The sequence below is a fragment of the Gigantopelta aegis genome, chromosome 3 (genome assembly GCF_016097555.1).
Source record: "Gigantopelta aegis isolate Gae_Host chromosome 3, Gae_host_genome, whole genome shotgun sequence".
In the NCBI taxonomy this organism is placed as follows: domain Eukaryota; kingdom Metazoa; phylum Mollusca; class Gastropoda; order Neomphalida; family Peltospiridae; genus Gigantopelta; species Gigantopelta aegis.
In genome coordinates, this window is record NC_054701.1 from 61,327,648 (window position 1) to 61,348,170 (window position 20,523).

Here is a 20,523-nt window from a genome sequence, read left to right on the forward strand (position 1 = left end):
AAATTCGGTATATCGGAGATATTTCAAAATAAGTTTGAACAGAATTTTATTACTCGGTATATTGAAGACATTTCAAAACAAGTTTGAACAGAATCCTATGACCACTAACGCCGAGTCAATGACATTAACAAATTTAGCTTAAGAGAGAGAAAACAGCCTTATAGCTTTAAGCCTTCGTGTGGCTGTATGTTTCATTTGACCTTGACCGTGAGTTAGACCTAAGCCACTCCACTATAATGTAACAATAAATGTTAGCGTTTGCAGTGTTGGCCATTAGTGTAACAATTTCAAATAGCACTAACGGTCGACTGTCTATGTTTTTTTTTTTTAATTTATTAACGAGTATATGTAACATTTTGAACACCAACAGTAGGCCTAATGCCAGTTAATTGGTTAAATTTTGGGAGCATATTCCAGGGTTTTTTTGCAATGTTTTTATAGACAAAAGACATAATCACATAAATTGGCGGTGCTATAAATGTTTGTTCGATAATCTCAAAAAAAAGCAAATAAATAGTGTAATGTTGTTTTTTTCTTTTCTATAATTAACTGAATAATTTAACATGGTACTAAGTTGGTAAACATTGTTGAAAGTCTTCCTAAAAATACTGTTGAGGATGATTAGTAACGTAATATAGAGTGCCTGAAAATTACAATTCATGCAAGCTACGGCCAAAACATGGATAAACAATTTTGTATTTGTGTACTTACTTAACGCTAATTATTTAATGTCCTTTTATTGTGAACATGTAACGCATATAGAGGATAATAAACGGGTTACAAGTTATTATTAAATTTATGTCCCGAGTGAAATAATTTCCCCCTTTCACGAGCTTTAGCGAGTGACAAGTGAAAATTATTTAACGAGGGACATAAATTTGATAATAACTGGTACCGAGTTTGTTATTCTATTTATTACCTCAGCTAATTGGGTTTTTTAAAAGCCTTCATTTTTTTATATAGCCTACATCGGCTACACGTCCATGTATATAGAAACGACGTAAACTATTTTACTGTTCTAGGTATTGCTTTAACTTTTTATTTTATTCACGGTTCACAGATAATTTTAAAAACCCAAAGTTCTATATATTCTGTAAAAAAACATCTATAAATAATTGCATTAAACTACCATTTTATTACAAGTTTAACACTGAAACCAGAAAGACATAAACGTAAACGCTTTAAATTATGTGACGTCGTTGTGTGTGATTTGCCAAAATCGTGATGACGTCATATTTAGTACCGACAAGGTGATTGGTTTGTTGGTGTCAAATCGTCCAATAGTAGTATACGTTAAACCAATGCATGATAATTTCTCAGTGAGAAATTATGATTTTTATTTTCCCAGTTATGAGTACCTGCTGGAGTAATAATATAGAATTAATTTGTTTTAATCTTCTTGTTTTTTCCTCAACAGATATCCAGAAATAAAGTTCAAATGGTAGTGACGGATTTAAATAATCTGAATTATATGAAGTTTTATGGACTCCTCGGAATCTTCAAATCTGCGACTTACTTTTTCATGCTAACATACCTGTTTGTCATTGGCTTGATGGGAATTGTATCATCCATACAATGGCTGAAGAGCGAAAGCGTTACTGATCTAGTATTATTCGGCGGTCGAATATACATTCCATTAATACCAACCTTAGTCACAGCTTGTCACGTGCCACTCTACTTTTGCTGCTGGAAATTACTCGCGATAACGGTAATTATGTTGATGTTGGGTTTGTTTTTTCAAATAATTTAATCAGTTTGAATTCGGATTGTAACATTAAAGCCGTGGTCAGATTTATATGGGGGGTTTTCTCATCCACAGCCGCTTCCGCATAACTTAACCGTCGTCCGTCAAATTCGACTGCATTGCGGACGGGTCTAAATGTGCGGAAGCGGGGGAGGACAGGTCTGTTCACACAGGTCTACTGATTTCAGTGCAGTTTCTCTCACTCTGTCTCTCTCTCTCTCTCTGTCTCTCTCTTTTATGTGGAGTGTGCCCTTTTATGTGGGGTGTTAAAAAGTTTAATATAGACAGTGTATTTCAGACAATGAGGATATTTTTACAAATAGTTCTAAAAGTATCATGCGATAAACCCCAGAGCTCTCTAAGGGCAAAAGGGGACAGAACCTCTGATTCCAATAGAATATATCGTTTGGTTTACCGGCCTCGGTGGTGTCGTGGTTAAGTCATCGGGCATAAGGCTGGTAGGTACAGGGTTCGCAGCCCGGTACCGGCTCCCACCCAGAGCGAGTTTTAACGACTCAGTGGGTAGGTGTAAGACCACTACACCCTCTTCTCTCTCAATAACAACTAACATCCTGTCCTGGACAGACAGCCCAGATAGCTGAGGTGTGTGCCCAGGACAGCGTGGTTGAACTTTAATTGGATATAAGCACGAAAATAAGTTGAAATGAAATTTCGTTTAATGTGAGGCGCTCAAAACCAGTCAGGCAAATGTTGTTTTTTCTTATGATTGGTCCGGCTGAACACAGGACTAGCTAGGTAATGCCGACAACAATAAGTGCAACTGTCAAAGTGTCCGCGACGACATGGTCGGGTTGTTATGTAGTTGTAGGTTTCCCACCTAAAGTATCAGTTATAGGACCCCTCCGGTCCCAACCACCAACATCAAATTTATTCGATCAGTTTTATTGGGGGAAAACATCCCATTTCCAGTGATCTGTTTATACGACTACATGATTGCTCTTTTTGTTCATTTTACAGGGACATAGAAAGGCGAAGAAGTTGACGAAAAAAAGATCTCTTGACATGTTTCAAGAAACCAAATTCTTCCTGTACTTCCATTACAAAAAACGTATTCCTTTTGTATCCTTAAAGAGTTAAATAACAAGCACGATTAATTTGTGTAATCTATGTGTCATTCAGTCTATTGGAACCTCACCGACACACATGCTTACACATACATATGATACAGTGAGAGAGAGAGAGAGAGAGAGAGAGAGAGAGAGAGAGAGAGAGAGAGAGAGAGAGCGCGCGAGAGAGAGAGAGAGAGAGAGAGAGAGGGGAGAGGGGGGGGGGGGGGGGGGGGGGGTAGAAGAGGGCGTAAGCTATGATATGCAAAACTAATAACTGCCTGCACATGATGCCGTATGTGATGTAGTCGGATCGATAATTTAGCGCAAACCCTTTATGACTGCTATAAAAATATTACAATTAATGATGTTATCATCATCATCATCATCGTCATCGCCATCATCAATATCTCCCCTACGAAATCCTGGAGCCATTAAACGTATACTTAACAGCAATACGTTCCTTGACTTTCCCCCAGCTTTCATTCATGTACTATAACACGGAGCCATGTGAGGTAAGTTTATTATATTTAATTTTTCTCAACGTTCCAACTTGCCCATATAAGTTAGAGAGAAGGAAACAAAAGACCGCTTGGTGTTGTAGGTAGTACTAAACCAAATAACTTCCGGCTGGGTCAAAGTTCGAGGTGCACCCAACTTTTGATAGAGAAGTGAACACCACAAGTCCTGTGATTGGTTATAAATGTGAGTGTGTTGGTTGTAAAAAATAATAGTTTTATTTGGGTAAAAAATAAATGCAATTTTATTTCATCTAGTACAAATGTGTCAAGTTGCCTTGTGCTTGAAACATGTATGGGGGTACCTGTGAAAAAAAGTACTCAAATTTTGTGCGGAACTAGGGTAGTCATAGACGCTACCCGTTATCTCAGAAACGAGCAGCTTGACCCCCATTTTTTTCTGATTCACTTTAAGTGTGAGGGGTGGTAGTATTTATATCTGTGACGTTTATGTCGGTTGATACGTTGCAGGTAGGAATTTTAGCCACATATGTTACTATTGTCGTCTACGGGATTTGATTTGGTACTATACACCCTGTAGACCAAATTTCATTCAGTACTTAGTAAAAGTCTACTAATAATGTGGGATAATCGGTCTCTACTATCAGTATTTCTATGATCCCTTATTTCTTTCCGTCAATTTATTTATTAATCATTGGCTATTTGATATGGAACATTTGGTAATTTTGACATAATTATAGTCTCAGAGATGAAACCCACCACATTTTTCCATTAGTAGCAAGGGTTCTTTTATATGTACCACCCCACAGACAGGATAATAAGTTTGCTTTGTTTAACGACACCACTAGAGCACATTGATTATATGAATCATAGGCTATTCGTTGTCAAACATTTAATAATTTTGATACATAGTCTTAGAGAGGAAACCCGCTAAATTTTCCCTTTAGTAACAAGCGACCATTTATAATATTATGCTCCATCCCACATACATGATAGCACATACCGCGGTCTTTGATCCACCAGTCGTGGTGCACTGGCTGGAACGAGAAATGGCCCAAAGGGCCCACCAACGGGGATCGCCACTAGACCGATCGCTACGCATCAAGCGAGCACTTTACCACTGGGCTAGATAAAATAGATTAAATAAAATAACTGTTGGTTATTACTAAAATTATGTTAATTACTAATATACGTTCTCCCCTTCCTACTCCTCGTTGTTATTATGAATAACGAGTTGTACAATAAAATAATAAATATGGTGTTGAAAGTATAGTTACACGGACAGTTGGCCTGTTAACTGGTCAAGTAAAATATAACCTGAAAATAATGTATTCACAATTAATTGGTATCCCTAAAAGTAATTTCTCGCTCCAGCCAGTGCGCCACGACTAGTATATTAACCACAAATTAGTTCGACCCCACTGATGAAATAGTGCAAACGTGGCCATGTATCTACATGAAAATAACATTGGTCCCAAGTTTGTTTGTCACTTTATTACTAATCTGTAGGTGGGACTGAAACTGTACTACACTATTTGCTAATAAAGTGGGGCTTTTAGATGTGGGTTTTTTTTGTTGATGATTTTTTATCTTTGGTCTGTGTGTGTGTGTGTGTGTGCGCGCGCGCGCGCGCGTGTGGTAATGCTGTTAATGGCTGTACTAGGTATAGTAACTTTATTTACACTGATGAATATATTTAGCATGTTTTACTAGACAAGCCATAAAATAGAGCTATGCTTAAAAAGGAAGTAGAAAAATTCTGCCACTTATGTGGATTGATTTATACTTTTATTATTGAATACATAACATTTCAATAAATAATACAATTTTTTATTGTTATGTATCTCTTTGTTTGTTGTTATTTTTTAAATATGTCAAACATGGCGCTGTTTAAATTATTATTATTATTATTAATTTTTTTTTGAAAATGGCGTTTTCGCGTTCTTTAAACTACTGTTTTGAAAGGGGCGTTCGCGCGCTTAAAAATTAAAATACCAGAAAATTCCAGAAAAATATTTTCATTAGGTTGTTCGCCCTGATATCTGTGTGACCCTTAACCATATGTCCGACGCCATATAACCGTAAATGAAATGTGTCGAGTGCATTGTTAAATAAAACATTTCCTTCCTTCCTAGCAGTATTTCATTCAACCAGATGTATAGTCACCATTTCTTACTTCTTATCGATAAACTGGGCTTATAACCTTAACTGGATATAAGCACATTAATATTGTATGGTATTTTATAATATGGGGAAATAATTTTGTTAATGTTTAATAAAATGTAACTGTGTTATATATCTACAAAACACTTTATGGTTGCTAGTTTTATTATATTTTATTTCTTTATTTTATTTATCTATTTGATGATGATGATAATAATAATAATAATAATAATATTAGTATTATTATTATTATTATTATTATTATTATTTGTAAGTGTTATTTATCACTACTGCAGCGCTACATCAGAGACTGTATGCTCAGACTTTATGCTGCTACCCCGGATGATGCTGACAAAGAGGTTTGTTTCAATTTTCACATTAATTTGGGAAGGCAACAAAGTTGTATTTAAGTTGAGACAGATCCAGAATTTGTCTTAGGGGGATAGGTAACTCCTAAAAATCTCAGCTGACACAAAGGATAAAAAATTGTTTCAACAAATTGATTATACAGTCGTTGTACGCCCCCCGAACAATTATTTGGACATGCCGTTGGAAAGAAAATCATATCCAAAGATGGTGAAGTTATTAAGTTATTTCATATAAACATAAAACTGTCAATACTTAAATAAATATACTAGTATTATATATATATATATATATATATATGTATGTATGTATGTATGTATGTATGTATGTATGTATGCATGTATATGAATATGAATATGTATATGTATATATATGAATATATATATATATAACTTTAAGCTGAACTGCAGTTTTAACAGTAAACTCATTCAGTAGTCTTAAAAATATGTTTATGTAATATGTAATATACAGAGGCTATTTCATATTGGTTTTTCGAATACGATTTTTATGTCAACAAGTGATGTATGAAAACCTTATTTTCAAAAAAAAAATTGACACATCTTGAAACACCTAACGCCATGATATATTTGTTCTGGTGGAACCTTTTCAGAACAGTTTCTTGACCATGAATCGAACTCGAAGTTAAACTCTAACTTCCACAAAACGACAGGACATTGTGTCCCAATGATTTGGTTCGTACTCGGTCAGTTATATAGGGACGGGACGTAGCCCAGTGGTAAAGCGCTCACTCGATGCGCGGTCGGTCTGGGATCAATCCCCGTTGGTGGGCCCATTGGGCTATTTCTCGTTCCAGCCCGTGAACCACGACTGGCATATCAAGGGCCGTACGTGGTATATACTACCCTGTCTGTGGGATGGTGCATATAAAAGAACCCTTGAAGCTCATGAAGTGTGGTCCTTAACCATATGTCTGACGTAATATAACCGTAAATAAAATGTGTTGAGTGCGTCGTTAAATAAAACATTTCTTTCTCTCAGTCAGTTATATATATTTTTACCGTCATTGCACTTCATATCCATTTTTATAGGTACAATTGTTTAAAGTACATTTTTTATTTTTCATACGATGAGATGCATTGGTAATCATCAAACTAAAAAAAACTAAACCCGACATGTAACGACACCGACTTAAATAATTAGTCTAGATCGTAATAATTTGCAAGGGAGACAATTGAATCTTGACTTCTATAAAGCTCGATAAAGCTCCTGACAAGTGAAAATGATATTACTCAGAACTGTAACTCGTTTATTATATTGTATTGTAAGGTATTGCATTACATCATATTATGTGCGTGCGTGAATACATACGTAATGTAATGTAATGTAATGTAATGTAATGTAAAATAACCGAAACACACCAACATACATTTGTCTAGATACGTCCGTTCATCCATCTTGTATATATTTCTAATTATCATTTGTTTTCCCTTTTAGAGACTGGCAACCAATGTGGCGCAGCATCACATAAAACAGTTTTTGGAGGACAATTATGAACGAATTCTGGAGTGGAATAATTTAGATGCATCTTTCTCTCAACGACACCCCACCCTGCTAAGGAAAAAATGCTTATGTGAGATGCTAGAAAAGAAGTTATGGCCACAACAAACATTTCTACTTGACCAGCATTGACAATTTGTACTTTACCAGTGCCCGCCATGATGGCATAATCACAATCTGACCAGTGCCCGCCATGATGGCATAATCACAATCTGACCAGTGTTCGGCATGATGGCAGAAACTTTGACAATTTTAACTTGACCACCGTTCGACATGATGTCATAACCACAACACTTTTTACTTGACCTGCGTACGGCATGATGGCAGGAGCCTTGGCAATTTTTACTGGACGAGCGTCCAACATGATGGCCCGAACATAACAAATTTAACAAAACTCTGCTTACATATATAGTGTCACTATCTTAAGACTTTTCTACTTACTATATTACGTCTTTGTTATATAAGTAACTATACTGAAATAACAAATTAAATGCTCATGTATTTGAAAGACATATTTCATAAAATTCATTATGTTTATATAGCTATTTTACAGAATGTTCAATTTAGGTTAGCATGTTATGTCCAGTCAAAAATATAATATGTTGAAAATGATCAGTGGTAAGAACGTGTTAATATTTTTGTATTGATATTAACAGAGTAAGTTTTCCTTGTATTGTTTTACCGGAATGTTAAATGTATAACAGAAGTCACAAGTTGGCTTGTACTTTCTTAATTTCTTTTCCAACATGAAACATTGTTTACAACGTGGTAATACATATAATAATATAGATCTCAGCTCTTTGGTGAATAACATACAGGTCTCCCAGTAGAGTTGACATTGCGACTGACAACCTCTACGGTACGAACAGCAGAGCTGTCCTCATTGGGTCTTTCATTAATGACTAATTCATTACATAAACCGGACTCTGTGGCGTCGTGGTTAGGCCATCGGTCAACAGGCTGGTAGGTACTGGGTTCGGATCCCAGTCGAGGCATGGGATTTTTAATCCAGATACCGACTCCAAACCCTGAGTGAGTGCTCCGCAAGACTCAACAGGTAGGTGTAAACCACTTGCACCGACCAGTGATCCATAACTGGTTCAACAGAGGCCATGGTTTGTGCTATCCTGCCTGTAGGAAGCGCAAATAAAAGATCCCTTGCTGCTAATCGGAAAGAGTAGCCCATGAAGTGGCGACAGAGGGTTTCCTCTCAAAATCTGTGTGGTCCTTAACCATATGTCTGACGCAATATAACCGTAAATAAAATGTGTTGAGTGCGTCGTTAAATAAAACATTTCTTTCTTTCTTTCATTACATAAATGGAAGGTGACAGAATAACAATTATTGAATCGTACATGAACATCGTGTGTGTGTGTGTGTGTGTGTGTGTGTAATATCACAAGGGGTGTGTGTGTGTGTGTGTGTGTGTGTGTGTGTGTGTGTGGGGGGTAATGGTGCTATGGAATTATTTTGAAGGAGCAAAGAACAATGCCAAAGAGAAAAGATGTGCAATTCTGATTAAGGAAGTTTGGCGCAATTTTGAACGGTCGGTCAAAACAAGAAAGATCAAACGCTAACATAAGTTTTGATTTTACCGAGTCAAGAGTACCTCGTTTATTAGACCTATCTGATGCTTGGGTGTCTCCCTAGGTTGCCCATAGGGCCCTTAAAAAAGCCTGACCGCTTCTGGTCGTGGCATGACAACCCAGGAGAGACTCTTGCAATTTCTGTATATACACCGGTAGGTAAGGCGCCGTGATGTTGTCCCGGGGTTTTTGTTGGTCTTGTCTTCTTGAAGGCGGCGTCATATTCAGTGTCACCAAGTGCCCAAGTAGTCCACCAGCAGCAAGTATTTGGGATTGGGTTAAGGGAGGCCGGTATTCTTTTGTCCAGCTTCCCCTAGGTGCATTGCAATTGTGTACTCTGAGCCGGTTTTCTTTTGCCCAGCTCCTTAATAGAGTACGTCCTGGGCCATTGCTTGTGGACGGGTGCATTGTTATCATTAGTCAATGCACTCTATGTACTGTTGCGGTTGTGAGTGCAGTCTGTTTGTAAAACCCTAGTTTGGTGTTAAGGTTGTTCCTAATGTCCTAAGTCCCTACTCTAGTGAAAACCAACGGCTAATGAAACAAAGAATAAAGTTTGCTTTATGTAACGACGCACATTGATTTTTAATCTTATCATCGGCTATTGGACGTCAAACATATGGTTATTCTGGCACCTTTTTTTTTTAGAGGAAACCTGCTGTCGCCACATAGGCTACTCTTTTACGACAGGCAGCAAGGGATCTTTTATTTACGCTTCCCACAGGCAGGGTAGCACAAACCATGGCCTTGGTCGAACCAGTTATGGATCACTGGTCGGTGCAAGTGGTTTACACCTACCCACTGAGCCTTGCGAAGCACTCACTCAGGGTTTGGAGTCAGTATCCGGATTAAAAATCCCATGCATCAACTGGAATCCGAACCCAGTACCAACCAGCTTGTAGACCGATGGCCTAACCACGACGCCACCGAGGCCGGTCAACGGCTAATCAAAGCCACTCATCCCCCATCCTTGGATTATAATGAAATACAAGGAGAGAGGGGAATTATACTAGCCTAGCTATCTAATTTCAAGGGTGTTCTTTTATAGTGTAGGTATTTGTTAAAGGGACATTCCCGAGTTTGTTGAATTGTAAGATGTTTCCGACTTATAAAATTTTCCAAAATTGATTTTTGCCGAACGGTATGTCATAAGTAGTCGAATATTCAAAGTTTTTGGTACACAATGGGTAGGGACCACTCACACAGGGTCTCCTCCACTCTATAAATATCGGAGCCATTCCTTGAAGTCAGTATATGAGGCAATTACCGTCATAAAAGAACGCACTATAGTGGTGAAAGCATTGAAATACGTGTTCTGACATCTACTTCACCCCACACCTTCAAACAAAATGCGTAAATGTATGTACGCACGACGTGGGCGAATTATAGGCACATTTATTCTAGTCCTTCGTCCAAATGTTCGGTGAATTAGTGATTTTTTTTTTTTTGGGGGGGGGGGGGGGGGGGGCCGAATTTTCCAAAATTGATTTTTGCCGAACGGTGAGTCATCAGTAGTTTTTGGTACATAATGGATAGGGACCACTCACACAGGGTCTCCCTTTCTGGAAGTCAGTATGTGAGACACTTACTGCCATTTAAGAACGCACTATAGTGGTGAACGCATTGATATACGTGTTCTGACATCTATTTCACCAGACCCCTTGAAATAAATTGTTTACATCTAAAGGCAAATCTATGTATCGTATGTATGCACTGCGTGGGCGAATTATAGGCACATTTGTTTTAGTCCTTTCATAAAATATTTGGTGACTTAGTGAATTTCTTTTTCGAAAATTGATTTTTGCCGAACGGTGAGTGATAAGTAGTCGAACAAACACAGTTTGTGGTACATAATGAATAGGGACCACTCACACAGGGTCTCCTCCACTCTATAAATAACAGAACCCTTTCTGGAAGTCAGTAAATGAGGCACTTACCGCCATACAAGAACGCACTATGGTGGTGAGAGCATTGCTATACATGTTCTGACATCTACTTCACGCACCCCTTCAAATAAAATGTGTAAATGTATGTATCGTATGTACGCACTGAGTGGGCGAATTATAGGAACATTTATTTTAGTTCTTGAACCAAATATTTGGTGAATTAGTGAAAAAAATAATTTTGGGCCAAATTTTCCAAAATTGATTTTTGCCGAACGGTGAGTCATAAGTAGTGGAACAAAGAAAGTTTTTGGTACACAATGGATAGGGACCACTCACACAGCGTCTCCTCCACTCTATAAATATCAGAACCCTTTCTGGAAGTAAGTATATGAGGGACTTACTACCATCCAAGAAAGGACTATAGTGGTGAAAGCATTGATATACATGTTCTGACATCTACTTCACACACCCCTTCAAATAAAATGTGTACATCTAAAGGCAAATGTATGTATCGTATGTACGCACAGCGTGGGCGAATTATAGACACATTTATTTTAATCCTTGGCCCAAATATTTGGACAATAAGTGAAAAAACCTATTTTGGGGCCGAATTTTCGAAAATTGATTTTTGCCGAACGGTAAGTCATAAGTAGTCGAATAAACAAAGTATTTGGTACATAATGGATAGGGAACACTCTCACAGGGTCTCCTCCACTCTATAAATATCAGAACCATTTCGCCGTCAGTGTCCAACAAATGGGGAGCTCGTCTCTTGATCAGCTGTTCCAGTCCATTTTTGGAACCTCTCATCACCGCGCAAGAGTCCATGAGAATAGACATCAGATTAGTCCAAGAAATGTTCTCTACGAACAAAGTGTCCAATGCAGAAAACAGGCTTTTACTGTTGACCTTTATCAAACTGAGTGACTCCAGATGGTGGATCACCACCTTTTGTTTTTGGGGACAGAAGTAACTTACAATAACTGCAAGGACTTTCATGTTGTTGCTGCTGGTTGCTTCATCAATGTTCATTGAGAAGAAATTGCACTGCAAAACACAAACCAACTGTTCTTTGTAAGTCTTTGCTAAGCCATGTGTCAGTGTGTACGATGCTGTCGTTCTGTCCATAGCAAGGGTATCTAGAGCCTTCTTGTCGTGACTCAGGGCTTTGGTAAAGGCCAGTAATTGTGGTGCCATGGCGAAAGACAAGTTGTTTTCAGCAACAAAAGAGAGCAGCATAGCACATGACGCAATTACCGCCCTTCAATGACGCACTATAGTGGTGAAAGCTTTGATATACGTGTTCTGACATCTACTTCACCCCACACTTTCAAATAAAATGTTTACATCTAAAGGCAAATGTATGTATCGTATGTACGCCCTGCGTGGGCGAATTATACGCTCATTTATTTTTGTCCTTGGCCCAAATATTTGGTATATTAGTGAAAAAAATTCATTTTGGGGCCGAAGTTTCCAAAATTTATTTTTGAACGGTGAGTCATAAGTAGTCGTATAAACAAAGTTTTTGGTACATAATGCATAGCGACCACTCACACAGGGTCTCCTCCACTCTATATATATCGGAACCCTTTCTGGATGTCAATATATGAGGCACTTACCGCCATACAATAACGGACTATGGTGGTGAAAGTATTGATATACGTGTTCTGACATCTACTTCACCACACCCCTTCAAATAAAATATATACATCTAAAGGTAAATGTATGTATCGTATATACGCACTGCGTGGGCGAATTATAGGCACATTTATTTCAGTCCTTGGCCCAAATATTTGGTCAATAAATGAAAAAACATCATTTTGGGGTCGAATTTTCCAGAATTGATTTTTGCCGAACGGTGAGTCATACGTAGTTGAACAAGCAATAGTGGTGAAAGTATTGAAATATGTGTTCTGACATCTACTTCACCACACCCCTTCAAATAAAATGTGTACAACTAAAGGCAAATGTATGTTTCGTATGTACGCCTTGCGTGGACGAATTATAGGCCGTTTTATTTTAGTACTTGGTCCAAATATTTGGCGAATTAGTGAAAAAAATCATTTTGGGGCTGAATTTTCGAAAATTGATTATTGCCGAACGGTGAGTCATAAGTAATCGAAGAAACAAAGTGTTTGGTACATAATGGATAGGGACCACTCACACAGGGTCTCGACCACTCTATAAATATCAGAACCCTTTTTGGAAGTCAGTATATGAGGCAGTTACCGCCATACAAGAACGCACTATGGTGGTGACATCTACTTCACCACACCCCTTGAAATAAAATGTTTACAACTACAGTCAAATGTATGTATCGTATGTACGCACTGCGTGGGCGAATTATTGGCACATTTATGTCAGTCCTTGGCCCAAATATTTGATGAATTAGTGAAAAAAAATCATTTTGGGGCTGAATTTTCCAAAATTGATTATTGCCGAACGGTGAGTCATAAGTAGTCGAAGAAACAAAGGTTTTGGTACATAATGAATAGGGACAACTCTCACAGGGTCTCCTCCACTCCATAAATATCAGAACCCTTCCTTGAAGTAAGTATATGAGGCAATTACCGCCATACAAGAATGCACTATAGTGGTGAAAGCGTGCTCATATACCACTAGTGTTTCGAACACACCCATCCAGAATCCGACCTCCGATAAGATCGGTGGCCTGACTCGGGATTGGGGGGGGGGGGGGGGGGGGGGGGGTAGAGTTTAAAATGGACAGGATTTTGAAAATATCAATTAGTAAAAGAGTTAATCGAATTTTTTTTAAAATAAATAAAAAGTTACAAGCCAAAAATAAAAAGAATTGACTGCTCGGCCGAATATTTATAAAATTTGGAGCATTTTAGAAGGACAGTCCAAAATTAAATAAGAGAAAGAATAGAGGATCGGACTATTTAATAATATTAAAAAACAAAAAGTAATTTCGACATGAAATTTTGAACGCAGATCTAAAAGTTTAAAGTCCGATCGATATGTCCACGTGAGTGGGCTCGTTAAGGCCGTTTGGGTGCATAGCTTATAGAGACGAGATGGGTTGTATCCCGTAAAAAAGCCCACCTAGGTTGACAGTCAATAGACATTGAAGGTTTAGTGCTGTGCTGAAATACAGATCTTGAGAAGCCGGATCCGTCTGAACGAGAGAGAAAGTATCAGACTAGGGTATAGTCCAGTCGTCATGGGTTGGTATAGTGGTGCGGACGGGCCCAACTCCAGAGGATACGAGATGGTATCACTATAAAGCAAAGTAAAGTCTAGAAAAGAGTAGTAGGGGCCGACCCCTTTTCCTATTTCTTCTAAGAGTGGGGCGGTCAATCTTCCAGTGTTGCTAGGACAGGCTCGGACATGTACAGACTAAATGCGAACAACCGTGGCGTTCTACAGAATTTCAAGTCCAATTAAGCTCAAAAACGGAGGTTACCTGTCCTAGGTAAGGTTGACTATTTCGTCGGTGACGTTAGAGACTCGCTGAGGGTCGGCAGCAGATGTTGACATTGGTGTAGAGTTCGAACTACGGTGGAGTAGTCGGTGCTGCAGATCGCTCTGATCATCTTGTGAAGAGACCTGTTGTCGATCTTCGGGAACAAGATGGCCTGTCTGTAGGTCTGGTCCCTCCTGTACGTCACAACTACTCCATGGAAGCCACTGAACACCTTGTTGTGTAGCTCGAAGTGGCTGCCGTCTCCCAGTGGTCTCCAGTCCACGTTGAGGTGTCTGCCCTTCACCGTCATCGGATCGGCTGTGTCCCCCTGCATGTACGGGTGTAGCTGTTTACGAAACTCAAAAAATTATAATACTGCCAAATATTGGGGGTCGAGGTCGGAACCAACGGCAGCGATAGATACATTGCAGTATCAAGCTCGCCGTAGGTGACATCCGTGGTGGTCTTCTTTGCGGTCACTGGCGAAGTCCACTTCAGTGGAGAAGTGTGTGGGGGGGGGGGGGGGGCGGCGTCGCTGAAGGAACCGCCACTGACGGTTGAGCCACCAGGTTTGGTTCCCCCGTGCCGCTCCTGGCGCACGTTTCCTCTTCCTCATCGTCCTCTTCAAAGGGACCGGGTCGCCGTACACCAAAGTCACGGATCCGGTGTATGCGGTACTCCAACAATCTTCCGTAGCTTGCAAGGTTTGGTTCCCCCCGTGCCGCACCCCGTGCCGCTCCTTTACAAAATAAATATCATTTCATTTAGTAATTACGTTATGCACACAACTGTTCAATAAATAAAGTAATTGCTTTTTGGTCCAGCTTCCGTTTGCAGTTTACAGTTTGTAAATACACACTCTAGATCCTGAGAAACTTCAACTTTTATAAATACGTGAGTTCAGCCCATAGCAAAAGCATTACAAACTTGAAATAATTAATACTGGAAATTTCTAAAGAGCATAGAGAAAAAGCTAACATGTCTTACTTCCTTTTTAGTCTAAAATTAGCGTAAAACAATTTCACAGAAAACGTCTTTATTTATATTTATAAAAACGACATTATGGACCAGGCACAGAAACACGCTATTGTGCATTGCAAATACATTGGGAATTCAGGATAATAATAAAAACAAAGTCTAATGTGCATAAAACATGAGACTATCACTATACAATAGCTTTTTTGGTCTAATTTCAATATAAAATAGTTTTAATGAAAAAGCCTTTGGTAGTATTATAAAAACAGCATTTTTATACTATTGTAACAAATCTGTATATTTCCGATACTTTCCTGAATAATCTGATTCGTTGTCTGTCCTTTTTCTACTTATGTTTGGTTTCATAATTTTATTCTTGGTTTCTGTACTTCTTATACTAACATCTTCTAGCACACTATTAGCACTTTAATCAGCCATTCTATGAATCAGATTATTGTTTGGTGAAGATACAGGAACGATCATTCAGATCCATTAATTTTCCAAACAGTGGCACGAGACCATATAATATTGTAATGTTTAGGCTTGGATGTTATAATTAATATCACGTTATGTAATTCTTGCAGAGTGGTTACAAATAATAATGTTATGTTGTATTTTTGGGATACCGTTTGAAAAGATAATTAAGTTAGAATTGTTTATTTTATTTACGTAATTTCTGTTGTAGCGATGTATAAATATCGGTAATATTCGGCTATAAATTAAGTTTGTCTATAATCTTCGAATTTCTCCCGACGAATTGTTAGGATAGGTTAACCAATCGTCATGTCCGATTAATGTCATGTCATTAATTTGGACCAATGAGAGCCATTCCATGTATTAATGCTAGATTTGTCCATCAGTTTACTCACTTCTGATTGTTCAACCAAAGGTACAACATGTGTGTATGTTGATTGTGGATTTTTTATGTGTAGCTTTTGAATGGCTCTCTCTCACTCTGTTATTATTCCAAATTGGTTTTAGACTTATTATGTGAGAACCGATAATGGTAAGCTATTTATTTATTGTGTAATTCATTAACTGAATGGTAGTGTATTTTTTGTTAGTTGTCACCATCTCGCATTGCATTACTGTAAACCTTAGAAATATTGTTATGCATATTTTGTATTGACATTTGAGAGGTTACTAAAATATTTTTGAAAGGAGATTATTGGAATTTCAGAGAGAGGAATTGAGTGAAGGAAATATTATTTCTATCTCGTAAATTTCCAAGTATTCTATGTTTGGGAATCTTGTGGTTTGACGAGTGGGAATGAATGTTTAGGTACGTTTTCGATGTTTGCGATTGATCTTCGTTCTCTTAGCATAAACAAATGGTAATCCATATTGCGATTCTTATTGTTTCATGGGCGGGGAATTGAATGGTGGCTGAGTGGTGGGAAATTAGAATAACTATCATGTCACATGGACCTCTCAATGTCAATCATGAAATCTATTAAAATCTTTAATATTTTGCTGGTTAACTGTAATTGATTTTTATGATCTACTGAAACCCTTAAATAAACACTGTGAAAAAGGACGACTTATGTGATTATTTTATTAGTTAGTGAGAAAGGTTAATTGTGAGTTTTACATATTGGAATTTAATTTTTGAGAACTGTATTTAATTCGATTCTAGCACCGATCTATACGTGGGCACGTGCTGAGAAAGCGAAATTGTTACATTGGAACCTCTGGCGGGACTAAACATTTAAAATAATAATAATAATAAATAAATAAAATAAAATAACATTTTGTTAAAATAAAGTTGCGTAATTTTTTTTCCGGTTGATATGGATATTCGAGAGCACCCAGCATTTGATAAGGAAAGACAAAGGTTAGAAAGAGAGATTGCAGAAACACGCGCTATACTGTGGGCAAGCGAGACGTATGACCGTAGACCGTTTTTGATAAATGAAAATAGCTATCACGAGGGAGAGAGAGAGTCATTCTACAACCTGTAGTAGTGCCCGAGACCATAGATTTAGGTCATGATTATACGATGACTCCTACTAGCACTCCAAATATTGTGACATGTGACCTACCTAGTTTGATGAGGGACGGGGAAGAAAGAGTTGGGATGGGTAGACCGAAAGTTATGCCTGATACATATGCTGGTGAAACAAGTTGTAGAGATTGGCTTATTCACTTTCAGTTGTGTGTAGGAATAAATAATTGGTCACAATCTCAGTCATGTCAGTTTCTAGCTGTTCAGTTAAGAGGTAATGCATTAAAAGTTTACAGTGATCTGCGTGTCCATGAGAAAAACAATCTAAAATCAATTACTTCTGCTCTTTTGAATAGATTTGAGCCTGAACGAAATGCTGGTGTATATTGGACACAGTTAAGGAATAGGTTGAAGAGAAAGTGAGAATCATCATCTGATTTAGCAGGATGTATTCAATGGTTGGTGGGTTTAGTGCATCCACATGCTGACGATGTGACACAAAACAATATTGCTGTTCAACAGTTTATCGAGGCTTTGACGGACCTTGATATTAAAAAACAGCTGAGAAGAGCTCAACCTGTAACTTTGTCGTCAACATTATGCATAGCCCTTGATGAGGAAAGTTACCAAAGGCTAGATGGTAAAGCTAAAATAGGTCAGGTTGGGGGGAACAGACTGGAGATTACATGTGGATCTAACAGCAGCCAGTTGGAGCTCATGTCCACCAATGAAAACCTTACTTGCAGAATAATGCTAGTTATTTAAAAATAATTTGAAAACATTCCGAATTATTCTGAGGGTATAAGACATGTTTCGTGTGAATTACTAATGCCTTAAAACATGTTTTATTTTATAAACTAAATAATTTGTAATGTAAAACTGAAGACTGATTTAGTTTTTAGTTTTTTTAATAAATAAATAATTTGTAATGTAAAATTGAAGACTGATACCCATCCCGTCCGTATTGGTATGGTTCGCTGTACTTCGGCCACTAAAATAGACTCGCCCGATATTTTTAGAATTTGTATGCTCCCAAATAACGTTATAAAAGGCGACGTGTGATTGGTCAATATTTAAATTATTATTTACAGACGAAATGTTACTTGGACATTGGAGACTACGCATTCTGTTAGCAATCTGATTAAAATTAGTTCTACTGGTCTAAATAAGGCATTCGTAATTCACATCAAATATGTCGTATACCCTCAGGATAATTCGGAATGTTTTCAATTACTTTCAAATCACTGGCATGATTCTGCAAGTAAGGTTTTGATTGGTGGACATGAGCTCCAACTGGCTGCTGTTAGATCCACATGTAATAGTGGAGCTAATTTTAATTAGATTGGCTGCGGACCTTGTACCTACCACCCTTATGCCCGATGGCTTAACCACGACACCACCGAGGCCGGTCTGGTCGGAGTCCGACATCGTGAATCTGAATAAATCGGCACGGGAAATAAGCGCACTGACAATTGGTCACGGTTCGAGATTCTGACCAATAAATAAAGTGGACACCTATTATATACTCTTCAAAACAAGTAGGGGAACTCAAATAAGAATTTACAATTGCCAAAATTGTAAGGTATATTAGCTGTTGAGAATGATTATATGATAATAGTGAATTAATTGGGCAAACATTACAACCGGTAGTTCAGTATTACAGTTGGTTTTATGACCACCGAAGATCTTGAAGGACGATTGGGGTCAGAAGTGAAATTTGAAAGTTGAAATGTTTTATCAGTAAATCGCAAATTAAAACAATACAAATGATTAAAAACAAAACAATAACAACTGTATGATCAACAGAATGAAAAAGATTGACAGAAATAATGTTCCACAGTGATTAATTGACCTTCCTGGAAATTGTCAAGATCGAGAATGAGAACCCACGCACGTGTACGGGTCAACTGCGTGATGCAAGTGCAAACTATGGAATGTGTTTCGGTGTGTTTATAAACAGACCTGAACGCTCTTTATTATGACGTCTGTGGTCAGTCATAGGCTTATTTGTTAATGTTTTTGGCTATAATGTTTAAACTGCGTGAGAAAATCATGTACCGGCGTGAGAGCGTGTCACGACGTTCAGATGTGTGAGTCTCACGCCGAATGCGTGATACTTGACAGCACTGCACATACAAGGCACAATGTTGGTCAAGCCATCTATATAGAGTAGGAAGTCTCTCTTATTGATCGCACGTAGACCATCACCTTTATCTCCAGCTTCAGGATAATGAACCAGAAGTGAAACTGGGGACATGACACAGCTCTTTCATTGCACCGGTCTTCCAGGGACATCAGATCGTCTCCGTCGTTCAGGTTATTGCTGTACTCAGTGTAGGCCTTCTGAAGGAGAAGATATATGCTGCTGGCTGTGACTTGGTGAGCTCTTCGGGTGCGTGTCACATGGGAGGCTTTCAGAAGGGAATCTGCTGTCCCAGGAGTAGCAACTCCAGTTTGTACAATTGCTCCTGTCCACCCGCTCCCCTCCAGGAGATCGCCAAGTGTCTTGAGTGCCGCCATCTCGATGTGAAGCCCACCAAACATCACAATAAAGTGATTTTAGCCGTGAGTGTTTAGCCAGTTCCACTGGATTTCTTTCGCCACTTTGTACAGAGGTTGATCCCACAGTGATGATGGGTACCTGACCAGGATTCAGAATATCCACTGCCTGCTTTACCACATCCATGGAATGGCGAATCATGGCGACAGATTTGGGCTGGTCGTAGAAGATGTAAAGTAGAGACGTGAGCTCGACACTGCTCTCTGGTATTGCATTTGGTATTTGAAGGCTAGAGTGGTGTGCGACCCACGAGACGGGTTCATCCCCTTGGAGGGTCTCAATGGCCAGCTAATATGTTGATGATTTTACTATTATTTAGTTATATGAATGCTAAATATATGTAGTTGGGTAGTTGCTAGCGTGTTGTAAATAGTACCACTGTATACCTTATCCTTACAAATGTAGGATTAGCCACCAGAATCAAGATCCTAGGTGGTCTAGAACCTGAACTACTGGTAAAATAACAACCGGTGGCAGCCATTTTGTAAAATGACCGCCATTATCGCCATAGGACAAATCTGCGAAGGCCCTATAGCTAAAAATCTTTCTTAGGGCATGCTCTAACAGTGTACCAAAGCTCATGCTTGTATCATCAAAGGCACAATTCCCTCAAATATTGCACATATCTGCTGGGCTAACTGAATCGCATATCAGTGTCAGACGTTGTTGTCCATTGAGAAGCACAGCAGTTATATTTTCGATTCTGTCAGTAGTGTCGTTATACTATAACTACACCTGAACATGATATATTGTGAAATAAAAATAGTTTATTGTTAATTTTACTTAAAGTTGCCATATAAACATACT

General features: G+C 38.4%; 2 protein-coding genes across 2 annotated transcripts in view; both read left to right on the top strand.

Annotated features, from left to right (window-relative positions):
• LOC121368379 overlaps positions 1-7,949 on the top strand; it is a 25,374-nt gene extending 17,425 nt beyond the window's left edge. Inside the window, exons 5-9 of the mRNA XM_041493072.1 lie at positions 1,418-1,708; positions 2,723-2,824; positions 3,291-3,326; positions 5,750-5,812; positions 7,275-7,949. Of these exons, the coding sequence (XP_041349006.1) occupies positions 1,418-1,708; positions 2,723-2,824; positions 3,291-3,326; positions 5,750-5,812; positions 7,275-7,469 (687 nt within the window). The 3' untranslated portion in view covers positions 7,470-7,949. The remainder of the gene's footprint in view (positions 1-1,417; positions 1,709-2,722; positions 2,825-3,290; positions 3,327-5,749; positions 5,813-7,274) is intronic.
• Positions 1-20,523, top strand: part of LOC121368380 — a 109,785-nt gene that overhangs the window by 24,077 nt on the left and 65,185 nt on the right. The gene's annotated exons all lie outside the window — the stretch shown is intronic.